Raw genomic sequence first — 18,528 nt, 5'->3', positions numbered from 1 at the left:
ACAATTATTCAACAATTATTGATATTTATTATCTATTATTGTGGGATTAATTAATAAAGGGTATTAATTACAGTACGAAAAGCACAGACCCAATGGCTACATAACCTTATATGCTGAAAAATTCTATGTTTTTATGTGTAGCATTCAACACACTATGGATGTCAGTGGTGTTATTGGGACAATATTAGGATCAAACATATTCCGGTTCAGTGGGGTCTAGTGTGGGTCAGTGAGGGGGCGGAGACTAGTGTGGGTCAGTGAGGGGGCGGGGTCTAGTGTGGGTCAGTGAGGGGGCGGGGTCTAGTGTGGGTCAGTGAGGGGGCGGGTCTAGTGTGGGTCAGTGAGGGGGCGGGGTCTAGTGTGGGTCAGTGAGGGGGCGGAGACTAGTGTGGGTCAGTGAGGGGGCGGGGTCTAGTGTGGGTCAGTGAGGGGGCGGGGTCTAGTGTGGGTCAGTGAGGGGGCGGAGACTAGTGTGGGTCAGTGAGGGGCGGGCTAGTGTGGGTCAGTGAGGGGGCGGAGACTAGTGTGGGTCAGTGAGGGGGCGGAGACTAGTGTGGGTCAGTGAGGGGGCGGAGACTAGTGTGGGTCAGTGAGGGGGCGGAGACTAGTGTGGGTCAGTGAGGGGGCGGAGACTAGTGTGGGTCAGTGAGGGGGCGGAGACTAGTGTGGGTCAGTGAGGGGGCGGAGACTAGTGTGGGTCAGTGAGGGGGCGGAGACTAGTGTGGGTCAGTGAGGGGGCGGGGTCTAGTGTGGGTCAGTGAGGGGGCGGAGACTAGTGTGGGTCAGTGAGGGGGCGGGACTAGTGTGGGTCAGTGAGGGGGCGGAGACTAGTGTGGGTCAGTGAGGGGGCGGAGACTAGTGTGGGTCAGTGAGGGGCGGGGTCTAGTGTGGGTCAGTGAGGGGGCGGAGACTAGTGTGGGTCAGTGAGGGGGCGGAGACTAGTGTGGGTCAGTGAGAGGGCGGGGTCTAGTGTGGGTCAGTGAGGGGGCGGGGTCTAGTGTGGGTCAGTGAGGGGGCGGGGTCTAGTGTGGGTCAGTGAGGGGGCGGGGCTAGTGTGGGTCAGTGAGGGGGCGGGGTCTAGTGTGGGTCAGTGAGGGGGCGGAGACTAGTGTGGGTCAGTGAGGGGGCGGAGACTAGTGTGGGTCAGTGAGGGGGCGGGGTCTAGTGTGGGTCAGTGAGGGGGCGGAGACTAGTGTGGGTCAGTGAGGGGGCGGAGACTAGTGTGGGTCAGTGAGGGGGCGGAGACTAGTGTGGGTCAGTGAGGGGGCGGAGACTAGTGTCGGTCAGTGAGGGGGCGGAGACTAGTGTGGGTCAGTGAGGGGGCGGGGCCTAGTGTGGGTCAGTGAGGGGGGCGGGGCTAGTGTGGGTCAGTGAGGGGGCGGGTCTAGTGTGGGTCAGTGAGGGGGCGGAGACTAGTGTGGGTCAGTGAGGGGGCGGAGACTAGTGTGGGTCAGTGAGGGGCGGGGCTAGTGTGGGTCAGTGAGGGGGCGGAGACTAGTGTGGGTCAGTGAGGGGGGTGAGACTAGTGTGGGTCAGTGAGGGGGCGGAGACTAGTGTGGGTCAGTGAGGGGGCGGAGACTAGTGTGGGTCAGTGAGGGGGCGGAGACTAGTGTGGGTCAGTGAGGGGGCGGGGTCTAGTGTGGGTCAGTGAGGGGGCGGGGCCTAGTGTGGGTCAGTGAGGGGGCGGGGTCTAGTGACGGTTGGAAAGGAGGGGGCGCGAGGTCGTTTCAAAAATCCCCCGCGCCCCAGTGTCGCGTCACCTCCGCTCGAGACCCTCCCGGTATCATCGGGACCCTCTCTCCCCCGGGGCTCGGGGTGTGCCCGGGACCCTCCTCCCCCCGGGGCTCGGGGTGTGCCCGGGACCCTCCCCCCCGGGGCTCGGGGTGTGCCCGGGACCCTCCCTCCGCCGGGGCTCGGGGTGTGCCCGGGACCCTCTCTCCCCCCCCCGGGGCTCGGGGTGTGCCCGGGACCCTCTCTCCCTCTCTCCCCCGGGGCTCGGGGTGTGCCCGGGACCCTCTCTCTCTCCCCCCGGGCTCGGGTGTGCCCGGGACCCTCTCTCTCTCCCCCGGGGCTCGGGGTGTGCCCGGGACCCTCTCTCCCCCGGGGCTCGGGGTGTGCCCGGGACCCTCTCTCCCCCGGGGCTCGGGGTGTGCCCGGGACCCTCTCCCCCCGGGGCTCGGGGTGTGCCCGGGACCCTCTCTCCCCGGGGCTCGGGTGTGCCCGGGACCCTCTCTCCCCCGGGGCTCGGGGTGTGCCGGGACCCTCCCTCCCCCGGGGCTCGGGGTGTGCCCGGGACCCTCTCTCCCCCGGGGCTCGGGGTGTGCCGGGACCCTCCCTCTCTCTCTCTCTCCCCCGGGGCTCGGGCTGTGCTGCCCGGGAGGCGGCTGATTCTGGTCAAATCCCTTTATAAAGGGATTAACCCCCCTCGGGAGGGGCGGGGGAGGGAGGTGCGGGTGACTTGGTGTTAAGGCGCTGTGTTGTGTTGCTCGCGGATGGGATCGGGAAGCGGTTTCCTGAAGTTTCAAACCACGAGCGTTTGGGTGGGAGTCGGTGCTGTTTGGGGCCGGTGCCTAATTTTTATTTATTTGACATTTTAAACCCCTGCAAAAAAAAAACCCCGTGTATTTTGTGCGCGTGTGTGTCTCTCTCTCTCTCTCTCTGTTACCTTCAAAGGCCTTTTCTTAACAGTTTCGAAAACCCCTGACCTAAATCTGCGGCTCTGCTCCCACCCACCAGGAGCCGACGCACAAATATCAGCCTTAGTCTTTGGGCTGTGACTTTGGGCTGCAAACTGTGTCTTGAAATTCCTAACCAAGCCCTCCCCTGGTTGGAGTGAACACCATTGGAGTAATTGAGAGAGACCTTCCACCCCCACCACCCCACCCACCCCACGTGAAAGGCACCTTATAAATGCAATTTGTTGCTGTTGTTATTGAACATCACCAGAAGTGAGCGAAGGCGGCTGCCGGAGGCTGCTCAGGAAACCCTCTGCTGACTGCCGGCTCAGCTGATAGCCGAGCAACCTCTGACAGAGATAGGATCAGGGAGAAGCCGCGCGGAGAGCCGACCAGGCACCCTTTGCCGCAGAGCGAGGATGGACGTGTTTTCGGGACGCATGCTGATCAACAGGGCGAACGAGGCGGTGGACACGGACGAGGTGCTCAGGAACAAGATCGTGGGTCTGTTCTTCTCGGCCGGCTGGTGCCCGCCCTGCCTGGACTTCACCCCCATCCTGTGCGAGTTTTACACCGAGCTGGTGGAGAACAGCTCGTCTGTTCAGTTTGAGATTGTCTTCATATCTTCCGACAAGAGCATCGAGGACATGCTGGAGTACATGCAGAACATGCACGGCGACTGGCTGGCACTGCCCTGGATGGACCCCTACAAACAGTAAGTAGTAATAATAATAAGCCTTGCATTTGATATAGTGCCTTTTCATGTCGTCGAGACGTCTCAACGCGCTTCACGGGATATACTGTAAAGTGGATATCTGTATTTCGGGAGCGAGACAGGCATCACTTCAGATGCCAAGTGTCAAGAGGTCCTAGACTTCTTTATCTCCAAGATAGATAACATACGCCTGGCTGCTTCCTCATCCAACGCCCCCATATCGCCTACAACCATGCCCCCCCCATGCCTCCTTCATCACCCTTTCCTACCACTGCCTCCACCCCACACTCCTTTGCCCACCACCATCACCCAGATGAAGCCCAGCACCTGCTGCTTCAACCTCCTACCCACCCAGCTTCTGGTCACTCAACTCCCCTTCCTCTGCCCATTGCTGGTTGACATAACCAACTAGTCCCTCTCCTCAGGTTCTTTCCCACTACCCCTCAATACTGCTGTCATCACTTCTCTTCTTAAAAATCCTATCCTGAATTCCTCCAATCTTATAAATTTCAGACCCATTTCAAACCTGCCCTTCCTGGCCAAAGATTTGGAAAGTGTCATTGCAAATCAACTTCTCTCACATCTGTCCCTACATTCCCTATTCAAACCCTCCTCTGGTATTCAATCTGCCCACAGCACAGAGATAGCACTCTTCAAAGTAACAAATGTTGTCCTCTCTCTCTGTGACCAGGACTCCCTCTGCCTCCTTGTTCCCCTGGACCTCTCCGTTGGAATCGACAGTCGATCACGCCATCCTCCACCGCCTCTCCTCCCTCATCCACCTTAGTGGGACTGCATTCGCTTGGCTTGAGTCCTACTTAACAAACCAGTAACAATATAAATGTTTTTTCCTCCCGCCCCTGCTTGCGGGGTACCCCAAGGCTCCATCCTTGGCGCCCTTCCTTTCCTTATCTACACGCTCCCTCTCGGCGATGTCATCCACAGACATGGAGTCAACTTCCACACGTATGCAGATGACACCCAAATCTACTTCTTTTCCAACTGTGACTCCCAGTCCGCTGATGTCTTGTCAGCTTGTTTGTTTGACGGACATCAAGGCCTGGATGAAAGCAAATCTCCTGCAGCTGAATGTCGTCAAGATGGAAGCCATACTCTTTAGCTTCTGTCAACGTTTTCTTTCCCGTGGGTCTGAACTCCTCAACCTCCCCAGGCTTTCCCACAGACTCACCGAACCCGTGTGCAACTTAAGTGTCAGATTAGATCCCCAGCTTTCCTTTCTCTCCCATATTCGTTCCCTGGCCAGGACTGCTTTTTTCCATTTCTGTCACATTGTCCGTTTCTATGCATACCTCACAACCAAAGCAGCCGAAACCCTCATCCATGCCTTTGTCACTTCCCGGCTGGATTATTCCAAAGCTCTCCCCAGCTCCACCATACAAAAATTCAACCGTGGCCTGCATTAAACTCCGTACCCCATCACCCCAGTCCTTCCTAGGCTTCACTGGCTCCCAATTACCGAACAAATTGATTTCAAGATCATTTCACTCATTTTTTAACTTCCTTCATGCCCTCGTACCTCCCAACCTATCCGATTTGCTTATCCTCCACTCCACCACCCGCTGCCTCCACTCGGCTCACCTTCTGTTTGTCCCTCATTGCCTTCACTCCACCATCAGCTACTACACCCTGAAACAATGGAACTCAATCCCTCCGCTTGCCCGCTCCCTCCCCACATTCAAATCCCGACTAAAGACCTTCCTTTTTGATTGTGCTTATGGTCACCTCTCCCCTCCCTCTCCCCCTGGCTCGGTCATACTCCACCACTGTCAAGAGCTCCAGGACGCTACCCTGCATGAAGAGCGCTATATAAATGCAAGTTGTTGTTGTCAGCCACAAAACAACATTCACTTCTCAATGAATCTTGTTTTGCAATGTATGAAGTGAATGACCATTTTTTTTAATTGAATGTCCACCTGAGCAGGTAGGTAGAACCTTCCTTTAATGGCTCATTCTGACTGTACAGCATTCTCTTGGTACTGAGTTGGAATATCATTCTGGACTATGAGATCAGTTGACCATTAACCTCCGTCTCTGCAAATGTTACTAACTGAGTTGGTCAGATGGGAGTCTCTGACGCATGTGGAAATTTATCACCATGCTTAGGAGTATCCAAACCACACAGAATTCCACAAAGCCATGGACATTTTCCATGAATATTTTCTCCTTGGCACCCTACTTAGCTAATTCTGGAAATTATTAGGTGCAGGTAGGTAAGAGCCAAGCTTCGTGGTACTGCTGGAGTTTAAGCAGTTAAAATCTCTGTGACGTATTAACATCATACCAACCTATCCACTTTCTCTGCTTGGCAGGTACTGGCTTGCTTCACGATCCCTGCCCTTCCCTCTACCATTGAGGGTTGGGCCTTCAGCTTTTCTGCCTTCACCCTCTGGAACTCCATCCTGGAATCTCTATCACTCCACTTAACTCCCTCCCTTGCCTCCATCAAGGCCGTGTTAAGACTTTGCTCTTTAATCGTGTTTCGGCCACCTTCCCAGCCCCCTATCCTCCTCCCCTCTTGATTCCAATCCACAACTCAGGTGCAAACCTTTAACTGTCCAGTGCCTTGCGACATCCAGCACCGCTGACATTGCTCAGTGAAATCAGGTTTTACACCTTATTGTTACGCTGGGATTTCATGGATCTCAGCTTTCAGGTTATAGAGTGATTGCACAATATCTTTAATTTGCTATACAATGACAGCAGAAGCTTTTTAATATCATTTTTGACATTTGTTTTTAAGTCCCCATATGTTATTTGCTCTGAATTCTATCTGAGATATTTTAATCCTTATATTTAGTATATTGCCAATGATGTTGAAGCATCTCAAAAGTGCTTCACAGAGAATTGCTGTCAAGAGTACAAACTGTATTGGTAGGCAAGTTGGTAGCCAATTTGTGCATAACAAAGTCCCACACACAGTTATGAAGTAAATGATCGGTTTATCTTGAGTTATCTGGAGGCTGCGACACTGGCAGAAATGCCCTTCTGTTATCAAGATGTTATAGTTTCTCAAAAGGTAGATGGGAGTTTATTTAATGTCTCATCTGAATGATGACATCTCCAAAAGTGCACCACTTGCCCAGGTATTCCATTATCTGGATTAAGCTAAATTTTTGAGCGGGATATAAATCCATAACCTTCTGACCCATAGGAAAGAGTACCATCAGAAGGGTAAGTTTACATATTTTGTACCACCTGAGTGCATCTCCCTGTAAGGGCAATTTATTTAAAGCAATTTTGCAGCTTTGCACTGAATTGCTTTTCTTGCCATTTTTGGTCAAGAATCGTATTTGGCTGAAGGCCAGGCAGTTTTGTATTAGGTTTACATGACAACCTCTAAAGTAGAATTATTAATTTGCAAGGGAATATATTGACATGTACATTATTCGTGTGCAGCGTACAGAAATGGGCAAGAAAGAGTTGTAATTAGCAGAAATCAAGTTGAAAAGGGTATTGTGTACTCTTTCTATTTCACTAATATGAGCTGTTCTTTTGTCAGTGAATTGAAGAATAGATACAGCATTACAGCTTTACCAAAGCTAGTGATTGTGAAAGAGAATGGGGATGTCATCACCGACAAAGGCCGTAAACAAATACGTGATCATGGCTTGTCGTGCTTCAGGAATTGGATGGAGGTGGGAGATGTTTTCCAGAATTTTGTAGCTGATTGAGAATGGAATATGAATTATATTGTAAGCATAAATTGTTGGAGATGGATATGTACAAAAAGCCCATGACACTTGAATATATATTTGAAAGTTAGAACAGAACTTGTAACAAATAAAAAGAAGCTTTAGGTTTACATTCTGTTCTTAAGAAATTAAACTTTGTAATTAGATGAAAAGTAGTGAGCTATGCAATTATAAATAATTTATTTGCTGCATATTTTGAAATATTTCCTCTAAACTGTTGTATATATCATAGCAATGAGTAAATATTTAGGCTGTATAATTGTAAAATGTATTTTTACTGCATTTTTATTAAAGACATTTTAATCTTGATAATCTTTTATTTTCATGTTTCCCTCTAAGTGTCAGATTGAGATTAATATTTATAAACCAATTTGATATCTATTCTCTTGTTTTACAGTGCTCTTTATTTGATGTCAGTTGATTTCTAGAAAATTGGCAATAGTTGCAGTGTAAGGCTAAACGCTTTAATTGATCCAGTCATTTTAAAGGCAGAATTAATTGCCTCTTTGATATTAAATTCAGGTAAAATGGCAATCTACAGGACTGGACAAGGCCATTGTGGTCCCATTAGAATATTCCCAAAGTAAAAAGCATTTTGAAATAAATCCAATACTATAACTCTCAAGCTTTCAGTTGAATACTTCGCCAAATATCTAAGCTCCCCTTGAATTTGCTGACTCTGCTACCCTGCATAGCCCATTCCATTCAACCTATTTACTGTTCTTTATGAAATGTAATCAAATCTCAACCGTTCACCTTTATTCATTTGATCTTAAATTCCTGTCCCCATTTTCTATTTTTTTACTGCATTAAATAATGAGGTGTTAGCTTAACTAACCCCTCATTTATAGAGTCCTGTTGCTCAGTGGTTAGAGCATTCACCTCGCAAGCAAGAGACCTGGGTTTGATTCAGGGCAAAATGTTGGGCAAATGTCCTTATTCCACACACCTGTAATGTCCTCCTTATAAGGAAGGAACTATACCAAATGTAAAGATATTATTTTACTTGAACAAGATCTCTCCTGGGCCTCAATGATGAGGATTATCGGATATATAATCCATATCGGAGGTTGACAGGCTCCTGTGGTTGTATTATCCCAGCACAACAAATTGTATTTGTATAGCACCCTTCACGTTGGGAGGATATTCCAAGGCGCAGGATAGTCGGGGGTTTCCACCAAAGATGGGGGTTGGATTCAAGGGGTTGGGGGGTTGGGGTGGTAAGATGACCGATGCATAATCACATAGGAAGATCTTGAGATGACCTTGAAGGAAGTGAGGGAAGGGGCGAGGCAAAAAGACTCCTTGATAAAGTTCCAGAGAATGGGACAGCAAAGTGCTTGATGAGCAGGGGGAACGGGCAGGTTGGTAATGTCGCAGAGGTGGGGGAGCAAGACAGTGGAGAGTTGTAAAAGGGAAGGCAAGGATCTTGAACTCTCCTCTGGGCATGTGGAGCCAGACGAGGATTGGGGTGATGGGCTTATGGATTTTGGTGCCAGAAAGCACAAAAGTTGCAGAGTTCTGAATAATCTGCAGTTTGTGGTTGGAAGAGTTGAACCCAAGAGAGGAAAAAAGAGGGATAGAAATTAAGAGATAGAAATTAAATTTGGGGAAGAAAGGAATGGAAGTAAGCAAAGTATGATCAAATTAAAAGTGTTGGAGGGAAGATGATTTCAGTAAAAAAAAAAGCTAATTAATAAAATTCATCCTTTGCCCTGATTTTATTTTTGACTTTGTGTTGAAATGTACAAATTATTTGCTACATACAGATTTCTTTATCTCTCTCTGGATTGGCAAAGCTGACTGTAAGCTCAAGAATTTAGACTAGTGACAAGACGTAAATGTTACTAAGATACTGGTGAACTCAGGCACCGAGAGGTACTGGTGAGTTCGGTCAGCACACCCTGGATTTACTGATAAATCTTGATGTGTATGCACAATACAGGTCACATTGTTGAGCCAGTTTTGTATGTCACAACACATGGAAGTGTTTGAGCCCCTAGGATGTAACTGTATCACTGACTGACCACCTGTACCAAGATTATTACTCTTGTTTCCTTTCTTATACACCCCCTAACATATACAAAATGTTGCAGTGAATTCACTTTTGAATTTTAACATCTTGCATTTATGTAATGCTATTCACACGAGGTAGATTTTCGGAGCACTGAACAACGACCTATCTTGACGCTGAGTCCGGGAGAGAGAGGGAGAAGTGACCATGGGCATGGTCGAAGAGGAAAGTCTTCAGGTGCAAAGACGTATGTAAATAATGGATTAAGTGTAATAATTTAAATAGTTTGAAGGACGAATCTGATAACAATATTATTACCAATCAACTACTGTATTTGTGTTGGACAGTCGTGTATCTGACACATGTAGCAACCCATCAACATACTTAAGAATATCTAAACATGTCTGAGATTTCCACATATAATACGCCACGTAGAAATGAAATTTACTTGTCTCGAATACCATAATGCAACTTTCCTGCTGCTTGTCCGTGTAAGACCACCCTACTCGCTATCTTAAAACAAGCAGCGGGATGGATAATCTTGCTGACAAAGAGCCATTAAATGATCAGTTTTTATCAGGAGGATTGTTGCCCAGGACACCAGGAGAATCTCCTGTCCTTTTGAATCGCGCATGGGATCTGAACAGGTGGGCGGAGCCTTCATTAACGTCTCATCTGAAGGGCGATACCTCCAACGTTTCAGCACTCCGCCAGCACTGCGCTGGAGTGTCAATATTATCTTCACTTATGTAGCACCTTTCATGTTAGGAGGATGTCTCAAAAGTGCTTGACAATGCTGGCTGGGCATCCGAGCTGTGGGTTGGAACCAAGGTGCCGGCCTAAACTATGAATCCAAAGTTCCAATGTGGACATTGAACACAAAACCTTCCAGCTCCAGGTAAGAGGATCGACTTCAAGATCCTCAATCTTGTCTTCATATCCCTCCACTCCTCTGCACCCCCCCTACGTCTCTGACCTCTCTCCTCACAAGAGTGTCCGTTGCTTTCTCTCCATCGAGTCTGGCCTCCTCCTTGTCCCCCAAATCCTCCACTTCACCATCGGTGATCGTGCCTTCAGCCACTATTCCCCGAGGCTCTGGAACTCCCTTCCTCACTCCCTTCGCCTCGCCCCCTCGCTTCCTATTTTCAGGTCTCGGCTGAAGACCTTTTTGACTGCGCCTTTGGTCACCTTCCTCCCCCTGCCCCTGGCTCAGCCCCAGGATTCGTTACTGTGAAGCGTTCTGAGATGCCTTCCGGTGTGGAGGGCGCTATATAAATCAAAGTTGTTGTTGTACTACCTGAGTCATGCTGCACATATTGACATCTTTACTGCACATTTTATTGACGTGTTAGTAATCACCAATGACTGTATTGTGTGCTGTTTTTCTCACCCACTCCACCCATGTGTGCAGTTTTGAGCACCCTACTTTCAAAAGAACATTGAGTCAGTGAATTGTTTAGAGAAGAGTGCTTGGAATGATTCTAGGTCTTAGAGTTTCAAGTTGAACAGAAATACTCAAAAGAAAAATTTAAAGAAGTGTTCCAGGTTTCTAAAATGAAAAATATATTGTTTAGAAACAAGTAGAGAATGTGGGTACAAAATAAACACACTTTAAGCAAGACTAGAGGACTGAGTTTTCTTCCACAACTTTCAGTAAAAGTAGATGATGGCTCTGTTCATTAGTATACCCAAATATGGCAGGATGAATACTAATGATCTGTGCAATGAAAATTTCCTAACATCCTTTGGTAGATGAGCCCATGTTTTGTTGCAAGCACAACGAATGCTCTAAAGAATTGAGCTGATGTTTTGCTTCAGCCCAATAATTACAAAATTATTCCCATTGAAACTTGTTTGACAAAAGCACTAATTGTAAGGCTTTCACGTCTGGTCTCAGGATAAAGGAAATGTGCTGCTTACTAATGAGGCAAAGTGAGCACGAGTACAATTAACTCAAAACAAACTCGATAACAAGGGGCTGATTTGCAGTTGTAGATTTCTCTTTTAAATATAACCATATAAGATGCGTGACTGTATACATAATACACCTATTTGATGATTGCCATTTTGTAGTGGTTTTACAAGTGATCCTGCCATAAGAGCTGGTCAAGTACAGAAAAACAATCGTAAAGGTATGACATATACATCATGATTTACAGTAAATTGTATTAAAAGTACTACACTTCCTCTCCTTTAAGTGCTGCTCTAGCTGGCTAAGCCTGCCATCATCCCCACTGTACTGTAGAATAGCTCTAATGTAGCACAAATGACACATTCCTTTGGCACTCTTGGCTTTCTTTTGAAAACTGAAAAAAATACAAGTGTATTCTGTTAAAAAAGGATGGCTTGTATGGAAGTTTTTGTTCAGAGTCCCGCAACCATTTGGACTGTATTGTGCTTTTTTAAAAAAACCATCAGGATGCATCATTGAACACAAAAGACATTTAATCACGAGTGAATACTTGCTTTTAAGAAACTGAATTTAAAAAGCTGCAATAGGTTGATATTTTGCCCCAAAATCACATTTTACAGTGATCATCTCATAAAAGCTGACCATATTGTATATGAACTGCAATATGTTTTGGGGTTTTGAATGTGGCATATTAGCTAGATGAGAAATTGTACAGATAACATGAGAATGGTTAAAGCTGTCAAGGGAATATCTGCAAAAGAAATAATCATCTTTGCACTTAGGATAGTGCCTTTAACATCAAGAATGTCTCAAAGCATTTCACAAAATTTCTGTAAAATATAGCGAACACAGCAGCCAAATTGCACATAGCAACAGCCCGCAAACAGCCATGAAATTGCTGATCAATGACCAAGTCTATCTAGTGGATTGTTGGCCAGGTGACCAGGAGACATTCCATTCTCTATTCAGTGGAAATCTCTAGCATCTGAACAGGCAGATAGGACAAGGTTTGACGTCTTAGCCTAAGATAATTAGACAATGTACCGCTACCCCTGACTGGTCGACAACAAGATTACTTTTATTTAGCGCCTTTCACGTCGGGAGGACGTCCCAAGGCGCTGGACAGTGTACAGCATTTCAAACCCGAGCTGGGGTCAGGGGGAGAGAAGGGAGAGAAGGGGAAAGGGGGGTGGCTGATGGCATGGTCGAAGAGGAGGATCTTGAGGCGGGACTTGAAGGAGGCTAAGGAAGGGGCGAGGCGGAGTGACTGGGAGATGGAGTTCCAGCGTTTGGGGGCAGAGTGGCTGAAGGCTCTCCCGCCAATGGTAGGGTGGGTGGGTTGGGGAACATGGAGCAGGCCGGAGCCGGCTGAGCGGAGGGAACGGGCGGGTTGGTAGGGGATTAGGAGGTCGCAGAGGTAGGGTGGGGCGAGGCCATGGAGGGCTTTGTAGGCTTTGTAACCTATAGACTATGAATGCAAAATCCCTGAGCGGGGCTTGAACCCACAGCTTCCTGACCCAGAGGTGAGAGTGCTAAAAACTGTGTCACACTGACGATCAAAAATTGCTATGCTTGCACAGGATGTGGTACCCCTTTAAAATGAAATGTTTTCCTCCTGAGACAAGCCCATTTCTGAAAGCAATTTTATCGAAAAATATTTTTGTTCCTGGCACCGAATTTCAGGAAAACTAACTTCCTGTTGCCCCCAAACAGAGAAGATCCAATTTCATAATTGCTGGAGTGACAGGGCACATGTAACAATTAAAAACTCCTGCACTGCCTTAATCTAAATAAAATGTGTCCATGTCAGTGGAAAATGTCATAATAATATTAACAATAATAATCCTTGCATTTGATATAGTGCCTTATCAAGTCTTCGAGACATCTCAAAGCGCTTCACTGCATGTACTGAATATACTACAAAGTGAATTGGCTATATTTTGTAGGCAAAACTCGGCAGTCGTGGATTGAGTTAACAAATTATTATTGGGTTCCTACTTTCTGCTAGATAAACAGAGGCGTGTGGAGTAAGGAAATTTTCCATTGCCTAAAGTTTAGTGTTCTAAACACTTAGCTACAGGGCTCCATACCCATAAGATCTACGTGAGATCTGTATTATTGTTCAATTGTCTTCAAGTAACTTGTTGCTTTAAGCTTTTTTTGACATAAGAAGCTTTACCAAATCGAAGCATTTTTTATATTTATTGGCACTTTGCACAATCAGTTGTTTAGCCCAATTTGGGGTTGGAAGGAACTTAGCTTTCCATTGTGCTAGTCTGCTCATGCACTGATAAATTGCCTCAAAACCACTTTGATCAGTGGAGAAACCAATAGCCTTGTACAATGAGTATATATAGCACAATTCTATGAATGACTACCTGATGTGCCCCAGTCCCAAGCTGTATTTTAGAATCCTCTGGGGGAGGAGGAGGTAAGAGAGGTCTCCTTGGGGCTGAGCTGGCTCTAAGCTCACGTGCCCAGTAATGGAAAATGGAATGAGTCGATGTGTGGCGGTCTTGCTTGTCCAGTTGCTGAGCTAGGCGGGTCTACAGGGCACTTCTGATGCTTGTGGGACTTCGCTGAGTGCAAATTGGCTGCTGAGTTTGCCCACAAAATACCCAGGCACTTTGCATTATAGCCTTTGAGGTGCTTTGAGCATCTCAATGATGTAATAAAGAGCTATATCAAATGCAAGGATTATTTTTATTATTGAAAGATCAACAGAATTGAGTAGGTGAATAACGTTAAGAAAATTCTTTTCAACTGATTGATTTGTAAAGGGATTTGGCGAGACGCCAATTTCAGTTTGTGTCACAAGATTGCCTGTTAGATAGAGGGTGACAAAAAGATAGTGTGTTAGAGGAAAGAACAGTGTGATAAGAACGTGCTACCTTTTTACAGTCACATTCTTCATCTGACAATCAGATTAGAAACTCTAATCTTCTTATCAACTCTGTATTTAACAGATTTACTGTGACTGACCTTTTCTGGAAAGGTTATTCCATTCTTCTTGTGTATTCCTTATAAGTCTTGCATGGTAGATCTTTTGCTGTATGATTAACTGGCCTGAACATTTGGGGACATGAGCACTAAGCCATTTCTTCCTTTCAGGCTATAGATTTTATATGCGAAAATTGGAGGATCAGAGATTAAGGAAATATCAAGAAAAACATGGATTTTTAAATGCATATTTTTAATGTTTTATAGATAATTCAGATTAAGAAGCCATTTATTTTCCACTTACGTTATTATAATGCCTTACATCGAAAAAATCTCATAGTGCATCACCCATTAATTACTTTCAAGTGTAGGTTTTTTTTGTAAGCAAATAGTGAATAACAATACATGTTTTTTTTACAAGAGGGGTCTAGATTTCAGTCTGAATGATGTTATCGCAGTTGTCTGACTGTGCTTATTATTAGACCAGAAGGGGGAGACAGAAGAACATGGAAGATATCTGCAGTGCACTTAGCCATGGGTGGGGAAGTGGGAAAGATTCCAGCAGGTTCTAGTAAATCTTAAAAAAACTTACAGAAAACACGTCATATTGGAGGTGTGTTTCTTTGTTGGAGGTGCCGAATTGAGAGCGTCATATTCTTGGATGCAAAATGACCCCAAAGGCATCTACAATGGGAAATGTCTAAAAAGAATTACAAGTGTTATTTTGGATGAATGAAAATCACTAATGTGTGAACCGAAAAAGAGGAACAATTAAATTTCCATCCACTCATATATACCCTATTCACTGTCTAGTCTTTTTTTGTTCTTTGGCACCTTTCATACTTTCTCCCTAATCCCACTGCTCACGATGACTTTTTGCAACCTTTGCAAATGAAACCCTAATGCATTATGTGATTATAAACCAGTACAAAGCTTTTCCTAAAGATATTACAGGTTCAACATACATCTGTTCATCAGTAACTTATTTTACAGACTCTCTGAGGTAACGGTAATAAAATCGGTAAAAAACGGTAAAAAGATCAACAAGGGTCTCTCTTCAATGTTGTATACTTCCCATGGATAGAATGCAAGCTTTGACTTCTGAATGTAAAAAATCTGTTTGGGGAGGACAAATTTACAAGGCTATGGGGAGAGAGTGGGGGAGTGGGATTAATTTGGGCAGCTCTTTCAAGATTTGTGGAAAACGGGGTTTCAGGTACAAATGTCAAGTGCAAATGGAGAGACAAAGGCAAGTGGTACAGGACAGTCAGTGTCTGTCCACAAGACCTCAAATAGCTTATGCAGTATAAAGAATTAATGGCGGATTTGACTTGGAGAGAGTTTGGCAGGAGTTCAGGATGGGAATGTTGGAACAGAAAAAAGTTTTATGCTAAGTACTACATTATTCAGACATATTCACATTATAGTCCATAAACATATCCACACACATTGATTTAAAGGCAGGGAATTACAGTACATATAATGAAAATAATACAATTGTGTCAGTCTATTTCAGTTGGTAGTGCTCCTGGCTTGAAGTCAGAGGATTGTGGGTTCAAGCCCCATGTTGTGGACTATGGGTTGCAATCCCGGTGCTCTTTCGGATTCCCAGGATTTTAATGCCCCAAATTCTAGGATCCCGAAACTTGTCTCGTCCAGGGCACCTGTGTTTGTTTTCCGCACCAGTGGGGTACCTCAGAGAGAGAGTTCCTCCACAGGGAGGGTGACCGGGAGGTTTAAACACCTGCCTGTCCTTTCCCACCAGCTCGCTCTCACGACAACAAGCAGCCCACTTTCTTTAGAGTGAAAAGGCCTGGTCTCCCCTTCCACCCAGCCTTGGCCTTTACACAATCCCCAAATCCTGGGATTTCGGGATCACCATTAGCATAAAAGATCCTGGGATCGGGATAATAATAATAATAATCCTTGCATTCGATATTGTAATAATAATAGTGGCTTATCACATCTTCGAAACGTCTCAAAGCGGTTCACAGAATATACTATTAAGTGAAGTGACTGTATATTTTGTGGGAAAAACACAACCGCCAATTGTGCACAGCAGTGTCCCACAAACAGTCGTGGGTTGAGTGACCATATTATTATCTTTCTAAAAAAAATGATGAAGGGTTTCCTGGAATTGCAACCCCGAGTGATGACTTTGGGCTGACTTTGAGCCCAGAGTCTAGACTGACACTTCAATGTGGATCTGGAGGAACGCAGCGTTTTTGGAGTTGTTATCCTTCAGATTTGATGATGAACCGAGGTCCTGTCTGTCTGTTAGGGTGTAGATTAAAAATCCCACAGGACTATCCCCTAAAAAAAACTCCCCTGTCCTAGCCAATAATCCTCCAATAAAGTCATTCACTTTATTGCTCTTAGTGAGACATTATGCGCTTACTGGCTGATGTGTTTGTCTCCAAATAAGTAGTCCTGTAGCTCAGTGGTTAGACCACTCGCTTTGCAAGCGAGAGACCTGGGTTTGATTCTGGGCAGGGCGAAACCTTGGGCAAGTTTCCTTACTCCACACGCCTGATAATCCCTCAAGAAAACAAATCAATAATAAATTGGTCACTTCAATCCGCGACTGTTTGTGGAACACTGCTGTGCGCTATTGGCTGCTGCGTTTTGCCAACAAATATACAGTCAATTCAGTTTACAGTATATTCTGTAAGGAGCTTTGAGATCTCTAGAAGACTTGAAAAGCGCTATATCAAATCCAAGGATTATATAGTCAACAAACTGCTTATCAATTCCCTATGCAGGGTTTGAGATGTTTAATTGTTATATGCAAAGGAATATAGGAACAGGAGTAGGCAATTCAGCCCCTCAAGCCTGTTCTGCTATTCTATTAGATCATGTACCTCAACTCCAAATAATCGCCCTTGTCCCACAACTCTTGATACCCTGAACCTAACAAAAATTTATCCACCTCAGTCTTTTGAATTTGAATGGATCCAGCATCCATAGCCTTTTGGAGAAGAGAGTTCATAGAATCATACAACACAAAAAGAGGCCATTCGGCCCATCGAGTTTGTGCCAGCTCTTTGAATAGAGCAGTTAATGTCAATCCCACTCCCCAACCCTTTCCTCATAACCCCGTCCTCCTCAAATACCCGTCCACTGCGTTTTTAAAAGTAGTTATCGAATTGGCCTCCACCACCCTTTCAGTCAATGGGTTCCAGATTCGAACAACTCGCTGCGTGAAAAAAAAAATTCTTCTCACCTCCCCTCTACTTCCTTTAGAGACTATTTTGAATCTGTGATCTCGAGTCACCGACACACCCACCAGTGGAAACAGTTTTTCCCTTTCTAACCTATCAAATCCCCTCATGATTTTGAAGACCTCTATTAGGTCTCCTCGTAACCTTCTCTGCTCCAATGAGAATAATCCAGCCTCTCTAGCCTTTCCTCATAATCAAGGTCCCTCATTCCTGGTACCATCCTCGTAAATCTCCTCTGCACCCTTTCCAATGCCTTAACATCCTTCCTATAGTGTGGTGCCCAGAACTGGGCGCAGTATTCTAACTGAGGCCTAACCAGTGTTTTATATAGGTTAATCATAACCTCCTGACTCTTGTACTCTATGCCCCTATTTATAAAGCCTAGTATCCCATATGCCCTTTTTACAGCTTTATCTACCTGTCCTGCCACCTTCAAGGATTCATTTACCTGCACCCACAGGTCTCTCTGTTCTTTCACCCCCCTTAAGATTGTATTACCTAGCCTATATTGCCTCCCTTCATTCTTTCTACCAAAATGCATTACCTCGCATTTCTCCACATTGAAATTCATCTGCCATGTGTCTGCCCATTTTACCATTCTGTCTATGTCTTCCTGTAGTTGGCTCCTATCCTTCTCACTGTTTACTACTCTACCTAACTTTGTGTCAGCCCCAAACTTGGAAATGGTACTTGTTATACCCAAGTCCAGATCATTTATGTATATTAAGAAGAGCAGTGGTCCTAATACCTGGGGGACGCCACTGTACACTTCCCTCCAGTCAGAAAAGCAGCCGTTCACCACATCTCTCTGATTTCTGTCTCCCAGCCAGTTCTGGATCCATGCTGCCACTGTCCCTTTTATACCATGGGCTTCTATCTTTCTTACAAGTCTTTCATGTGGCACTTTGTCAAATGCCTTTTGAAAGTCCATATAAACTACATCAACTGCACTACCTTTATCCACCCTCTCCATTACCTCATCGAAAAATTCTATTAGATTTGTTAGACAAGATTTGCCTTTAACAAATCCATGTTGGCTGTCCCTAATTAACCCTGTGAAGATTTATTCTGTCCCGGATTATAGTCTCCAGGAGTTTCCCCACTACTGATGTTAGGCTAACTGGCCTGTAGTTCCCAAGTTTATCCTTCTGTCCCTTTTTGTACAGGGGAGTCACATTGGCCACTCTCCAGTCCTCTGGCACCACTCCTGTGTCCAACGAAGATTGAAAAATTGTAGCCAAAGCCTCCGCTATTTGTACCCGTGACTCCCATAGAAATCTTGGTTGCATCCCGTCCGGACCGGGTGACTTATCTACCTTCAGCACATTCAACCTTTTC

The 18,528-nt window shown here is 45.7% G+C and overlaps 1 protein-coding gene across 1 annotated transcript; it reads left to right on the top strand.

Annotated features, from left to right (window-relative positions):
• The first annotated feature begins 2,896 nt into the window (after window positions 1-2,896).
• On the top strand, window positions 2,897-7,279 carry nxnl2 (nucleoredoxin like 2). The gene is made up of 2 exons (XM_007899997.2): window positions 2,897-3,390; window positions 6,911-7,279. The coding sequence occupies exons 1-2, from the start codon at window positions 3,095-3,097 to the stop codon at window positions 7,080-7,082; spliced, it is 468 nt and encodes a 155-aa protein (XP_007898188.1). The 5' UTR covers window positions 2,897-3,094; the 3' UTR covers window positions 7,083-7,279.
• Window positions 7,280-18,528: the final 11,249 nt, after the last annotated feature.

Source organism: Callorhinchus milii, unplaced genomic scaffold (genome assembly GCF_018977255.1).
Source record: "Callorhinchus milii isolate IMCB2004 unplaced genomic scaffold, IMCB_Cmil_1.0 Scaffold1, whole genome shotgun sequence".
Taxonomy (NCBI): domain Eukaryota; kingdom Metazoa; phylum Chordata; class Chondrichthyes; order Chimaeriformes; family Callorhinchidae; genus Callorhinchus; species Callorhinchus milii.
Note: the sequence above shows the minus strand (reverse complement) of the source record. Positions and strands in the feature narration are given on the sequence as shown.

Bases quoted from the DNA above. Each gene is read 5' to 3' on its own strand.
- nxnl2 (XM_007899997.2), top strand. From the start codon at position 3,095: ATGGACGTGTTTTCGGGACGCATGCTGATCAACAGGGCGAACGAGGCG. The intron at 3,391-6,910 runs GTAAGTAGTAAT...TTCTTTTGTCAG, and splicing joins TGGATGGACCCCTACAAACA to TGAATTGAAGAATAGATACA.